The 6,842-nt window shown below is 35.3% G+C and overlaps 1 protein-coding gene across 1 annotated transcript in view; it reads right to left on the bottom strand.

Moving 5' to 3' along the window:
- Positions 1-2,427: 2,427 nt before the first annotated feature.
- The window catches only part of LOC107747406 (3-oxo-5-alpha-steroid 4-dehydrogenase 2-like), a 10,106-nt gene continuing 5,691 nt past the window's right edge, over positions 2,428-6,842 (bottom strand). The window contains exons 2-5 of the mRNA XM_016561882.1: positions 4,847-5,010; positions 4,627-4,728; positions 3,283-3,433; positions 2,428-2,630 (exon numbers count right to left, since the gene is read on the bottom strand). Of these exons, the coding sequence (XP_016417368.1) occupies positions 2,564-2,630; positions 3,283-3,433; positions 4,627-4,728; positions 4,847-5,010 (484 nt within the window). The 3' untranslated portion in view covers positions 2,428-2,563. The remainder of the gene's footprint in view (positions 2,631-3,282; positions 3,434-4,626; positions 4,729-4,846; positions 5,011-6,842) is intronic.

Below are 6,842 nucleotides of genomic sequence, written 5' to 3'. Positions count from 1 at the left end.
CCCTTTTTTTTTTGCCAAGATCCGTCTCTTTCCCTTGTTCCACTGGACTCATGTTTTTCATGTCTTTTAATTTCTATAGACATGAGTAGGCTCCGGAGCTTTTGGCATAACTATAAAGTGCTGATTGTTATGGGCTCTGGCCTCGGGTTGGTTCACTGGGGTTGGTACTCGATCAAATCCAGTCCACTGCTGAAGAAGAGCAGGGAGGAATATATTCCCGAGCCGGGCATCGTGTCATATGTCGCTCCGTCTCCACCGCCTCTGCCTCCTCTGCCCGAGAAGAGCAAGAAGAGTGCGACCAAAGACAAGGAGTAACTGCGGATGCTGCTCAGCAAGGTGGGAAGAGTGTAATGTTAACTGTTAAAGGGATGATTCAACCAAAAAAATGAAAAGTGTGTCATCATTTACCCTGAGAGACGTGGTCACTACAACCGAGCGTCAGCGGTCACTGTGGAGCAACTTGGACGGTGTTTAGTGTCCCCGCCAGCAGCAGCAGCAGCAGCAGCAGCGAGCTCAAGTGCCTTCAGCGCAGCTGGATGAGTTCCGCGTGCAAGCGCGCTAAATAGGCTAAAGCTTGCCACAAAATCCAGTAAAAGTAATTACCATGACTGTGTCGGGGGAAAATAGTAAAGAGATATTTAAATTATTTATTAATAAACCAGTGTTTTATGTAGTGATGGGAAACCTAGGCTTTCTGAACCGTTTGAGGCTTTCATCAAATTGTGCCGAAAAAAGGTTCATCACTCGAAGCTTTTAACACAGTGTGCATTAGCGACATCTGGTGCTCATACTTGTTTTCTCCACCATATTTAAATCAAAGCGGAGCAGAGGATATACGGTTTGCAAAATCACGTGACCATACAGAGCTTTGGAAGTCCGTGACACACAAGAGTGGAATCAATCTGTTATCAGCAGGGGCGGTTCTAGACCACAGTAACTGGGGGGGCCAGACAGGGGCCACTTGTGCTTTTAGGGGGCACAATTTTAAAATTCATCTTAAACTACTTTAAGTAGCCTATTATTCATTCAGTAATTTTTCACCATGTCATGTATCGCTGCAATCTAGATGTAATATATAACAGTGTCAACTAAAATGTCATATGACAAAAAAGATTTATTTGTAGGTTATGTGTCAAGTTTTTTAAAATATAAAACATACATATGTAAATATGTATATATAATAAAATATAAAAATACATTTTATATATGTAAATGTTACATTTTTATTATACATTATAGATTTAATATTATGTATTTAATATGTAAATAGTATATTGTATATATATATTTATTTATTGAACTTATTTAATTTGAATTTCTTTTACATTTTAATTACAAAGAATATTGTATGTCATATCTTTCACTCAGCTAATAATTTAAAAACGGGTATCATTCAGGTCAAATGTTTTGTCACCTAAATGTTTGTTATGAAAAATATTTGTTACCTTAAAACCCACTATATTTGCAAGCCCTAAAATTCGCAAATATAGTGGGTTTTTTCTTTTCTCAGGCTATAATAAAAATAGCCAAACACATCCTAGTTTGTACAGATGTTCAACTCGTGAGTCTTGTTTAGCATAGGGATGTATTTTCTTCAGCTTGTCTAGTCTGTGAAATGCTTCTTGACAGCCCTTTATAAGTATCGTTCTCCTAAGAGTGACCAGAAGTCATTAATTTTCATTAAAACAACAGCAACGGTTGGTGAAGTTAAGCAGAGTTCAACAATATGCAAATAACTAAAGATCACACCACTTCTATCAGCCACTGATATGTCCTAACTTTCTCCCTTGCATTTTGCAGGTCGTCCTCTTCTGAAGACGTTAGTGTACGGCGAGGACAGAGAAGATGAGGAACCAGAGCTGGCTGAGGAAGAACTGCTTTTGGGTTGCCGGTGGTGCGTTTGCTAGTATTCATTTTGGCACGTGGCTCCTGCAGAAGGCGATGAAGAGTTCAGTGCAGACTGAACAGCAGCTCAAAAGCAAGTCAGTAACCGCAAATAATATGCATTTAAGGATATTTTTGGGGGGAGGGGGGTTGTCTTAAATTAATTTAAGTGCTTTGTTGTCTGTCTAGTGACAAATTAAAAATACACACTCTGCTTGATGCACACATATCTTGTATGGAAATCATTTGAAACTAAGTTTTTTTTATTCTGAAATTGAATCTATTGCTGAGAAATTCTGAGAAAACATTGAGAAATGTTTTATCTTCAGTTCAGTGAACTTTGAACAGCAGCATTGCGTTGTTTCTTAAGCAGCAGTGACACTTGACTGGTTATAATCATTGATGACCGATGAAGTCTTTTATGACAAGTCTGTGCAAATGGGAATATAGTATGTATATAAATGACCATTCTCCACTATGTACAGATGTAAACAGGTTTTTAATGATGTATTTAAGAAAAAAAAATATACAAAAATTCTGAAATGTTTCCTTGAGTGGGATGTGGGTGTGAGTAGAACTTGCAGTAACAACATCAGCACTTGCGGTTTCTTAATTAACGCAGTGTTTAATCTTGTTTTCGTGGCTGGAAATGTTGTGTTTTTCCAAATTTCAGACTTTATTATAGCAGGAAAGGGATCACAGCCTTTCTTGATTTGGGGTAATCTTTAAATTTCTCCAAGTAATACCTGTGAAGAAAGCAAGGCATTTACTTCCAAGTTTGCATAAGATAAAAACATAAACCCTTTATTATAATCCATAAGGTAACTGTGCGCCAGATGCTGGATTCTTGACCAGGTTTATTATAGTTAACTAAAACTACAACCATAAAAATGTTACTTGAAATAAAATAAAACATTAAAAAAAACTACTAGTTCATTTCAGGTAGTTGCTAAGACAACATTTCTCATTTTTATTTAGTTTAACTTGAGGTATAAAATAACTAAAAATAATTTAAACTAATAAATAAAAATTAATAAGAATATATAGACATATAAAAGTGACAAAAACGTGCAAAATTACCAAAAGTTTAACTGAAATTAAAGTAAAATCAGAACATAAAAATAAAATCTAATTCAAAATATGTAACTATAATAATAGATCAATAATGCTCAAATAAAACTGTTGTGGGCTGATTTTAAAAGGCAATCACCATTAAAACTCATGCTGTGTTTATCAGTATTTTCTGGTTTTAAATAAATTCTGTTTAGAATTAAACATTGTAATCTAGAGCAGGTATCTTTGGAGGGCAGCATTTAGGAACAGCCTTCACATCTGAGTGTGCCGATGTAGGGCCCTCACTAGATTTTGGAGAAAAGTTTGTGTTAGTTGGTAGAGCACCTGTGATGGTGGTAGGCTCGAGGCCCAATGGAGCAGATAGTGAATAGAGCAAAGGAGAAAGCAGGAAGGGACCAGCTGGCCACAGCGTATCCACACCATTCAACAATCTCCCCAAAGAAGTTGGCGCCAGAGACCAGCTCAAACATTCCTCCTAAAGAGAACACAATGTGAATATTTAGTGCAGAACTCGATTCAGGAAGAAGGAGGTTCAGTCTCACACGGATCAATCTTTTTAAGAATATGCTTGGGTCACATTTGTGACCCTGGACCACAAAACCAGTCATGAGGGTCACTTTTGTGAAATTGAGATTTATACATCATATGAAAGCTGAATAAATAAGTTTGTTAGGATAGGACAATATTTGGCTGAGATACAACTATTTGAAAATCTGGAATCTGAGGGTGCAAAAAAATCTAAATATTGAGAAAATCGCCTTTAAAGTTGTTCAAATGAAGTTCTTAGCTATGCATATTACTAATCAAAAATGAAGTTTTGATATATTTACGATAGGAATTTACAAAATATTTTCATGGAACATGATCTTTACTTAATATCCTAATGATTTTTGGCATAAAAGAAAAATCAATAATTTTGACCCATACACTGTATTGTTGGCTATTGCTACAAATATACCCCAGCGACTTAAGACTGGTTTTGTGCTCCAGGGTCACATTTCAGCTCCAAAATCTTGTTGAACAGGCTAAATGGCACGTCCCATTTCATTTGTTCTGTTTGCAAATCTTTGTCTCAGTTCATGAACAACACACCCCAGTTCATCAAGTTGTTCGACTCCTGAATATTTTTGAGACCCATAATGAAAAAATTATTTTTATTAATTAAAAAGATGTTTTTAAAATTATTAATGTTTTATATTAATTTAATATCATATTAATTAAATGTATGTATTAGTATATGTTATTAGTAATGTTTTTATTAATTTAACATAATAATTATAAAGGTAAATATACAAATGTATAATTAAAATGTATTATAATAAATATGTAGGCATAATTCTAACATTATAAACATTCTAACTCAGTTATAATTAATTTCTTATTTTTCCAACGTAATTATTCCTAAATCCATTTTAAGAATGTGTATATATTACATTACAATTTTTTTATTTTTTTTATTTATTATAATTATTACATGTATATTAGTAAAATTAACATTTATTAAAATGTAATAAATATGTGGTCATATATTTATAACATTATAAAATAATGTTACAAGTTATAATTATATATATTAATTTTTAACTTTTTCCCTCCACATAATTCCATAAATCCATTTGACCAAAGAATTTAAGAACATAACTAAGCTCATCATAATCAAATACTGACCTCTAGGGATTTTATAGCTGACATCTCCTGGTTTCCTCAGGTTTCGTAAAATATAGTCGCTGTGGATGTTGATGGCCATTCCAGTGAAAAACATCAACAAACCTGGAAGGAACATTCATTTCAACTGAGTGTTTTTACAGGAGCATTCACTGACTACATTCAAATGAATCATGTAGTTCATCAAAAGGATCTAATTGTCTATTAGCAGCATGTACAGTACCAGTAATGAAGCGTGTGTCTCTGTGCCATTCGCTGTGGTACTGAGAGCAGTGGAGCATGTGGTGACTCTGCAGAAGCCCGTTCACAGAGCAGAAGCTCACCGCGCTCACCACAATGTGCAGAGGACACGGCCTGCCTTTAGTCAGCAAGGAGTATACAAAAGTCCTGCAGGAGCAGCAAAGAGTGTGAGGAAACAGAGAGATTTGCTGTCATTCTGCACTGTAAAAATCATTTTAAAGGTGAAAATGCCATGGTAAAAACGGTAATTGGTTGATGGCATGGTTTCCTTACTATGCCTTTAGTCAGCAAGGAGTATACAAAAGTCCTGCAGGAGCAGCAAAGAGTGTGAGGAAACAGAGGGATTTGCTGTCATTCGCACTGTAAAAATAATTTTAAAGGTGAAAATGCCATGGTAAAAACGGTAATTGGTTGATGGCATGGTTTCCTTACTATATGGGGAAAACGGTACACTTCATAATCCCGTGATTTTACAGAAAAATACTGTTAAATTTAAAGTTTTTGGAGGTGAAAAAGAACAAGTCATCTTATAATTTACAATAAAAACCATAAACTGACATTCTCAAAATTCTCTGTGTGATAACCCCTATTTGATGTTTTTTTCTTAGTTTTTTTCCCCCTCTCATTTTCTTAAATTAATTTTGATTGCATTATTTTAGTGTCGTGTTTATTTGTGACACCGTGTGTAGTCTTTTGTCTCAATGTGGAAATGAGAGCACATGGTGATCCGTGTACATCCATGTACAGCAACCACAGCTGCTGTTTTCTCTGTGTGTGGCAGGATGTTTATTTCAACTGGGATAAGAAAGGTAAAGTTTTAGCTGCTTTTTGAGTCAACAAATGACTGTGTTCTCTCTTACGCTGCATCAGCAGAGACTTGCAGGATAAAATGTCATGTTTTGATTAGATATTTGATTTGATAAGCTTGCTGTAACGTGGTGGCATTTCCCGAAAACAAGATTTTTCATCAGAAATGTGGCTAAAAATAGAACTGAAATCCAAGCAACCTGACAATTAAGCAGTCAAAGTTACATTCTGTACCAGTCTGGCAAGTCAGTTCACTCTTCAGCCATTATGGTAATGCCCCCAGGGCGGCTGTTTTTTTAAATTTATTTTTTATGTAGGCAATAAGCATGCAAGCACAGTCCTGTTTAATTGAATTGGGCAAACTTAAATTGTGTCTAGATTGCGTTAAATAACATATAAATCAAAATAAAAAATAAAATGACAGCAAAGGAATACAGGAAATGATGCATTTTAAGAAAGAGGTACGAGCCTGGACCATGTTGCCAGTTCCTCCTAGAAAAAGAGCAACACACAAAAATAAACCTAAATAAATCCAAATGCTTTATACTTAAAATAATCCCAAAATATCACAATCTGCACCTTCCCCCTTCATTAGGCTACCTCCTTAAACTGGATCGCTTGATGAGCCAAGCCCGAACAACAAGCCTAAAGACATTAACAACCAGTTGACAATGACACACATGGCAACATTTTAAAAGCGGACTCTGCTAAGTAGCTAAAACTGCTGAAACCGAGCATAATGAGCGTTTGGTCGCCGTAATATTACTTTGGTCAAAAATAGCGGATACCAAATGGCGAGAAGCCAGGACGTTGCTATGGTTACCACAGTGTCAATCAACGCACATTAGAGAGTGAGTTCTATTCCGTACACACTCATTTATATGATTCACTCCGTATTTAAATATGGTTGCCACTCCTGAAATGTACAGTGTACATGGCCATATGTCAAGAAGCCTTTTGACTTAATATCCTCGCGGGTGTTGTTACAAAAAAAATTTCGGTACCACTTTACATTAAGGTTCCCTTTATAAAGGGTTTATAAAGGTGTTAATAAATGACTAATAACTCACTTACAAATGCATTATAAATGATTGATAAGCAGTTATAAATGCATGAGTAAAAGGGTGATTTTAATGCAATACTTGCCAAATAGTGAGCCATTTTTAACTCAC

This window comes from Sinocyclocheilus rhinocerous, unplaced genomic scaffold (assembly GCF_001515625.1).
Source record: "Sinocyclocheilus rhinocerous isolate Xijiao unplaced genomic scaffold, SAMN03320098_v1.1 scaffold229, whole genome shotgun sequence".
NCBI lineage: Eukaryota > Metazoa > Chordata > Actinopteri > Cypriniformes > Cyprinidae > Sinocyclocheilus > Sinocyclocheilus rhinocerous.
The sequence above is the reverse complement of the archived record's forward strand: the minus strand, read 5'-3'. Positions and strand labels throughout refer to the sequence as shown.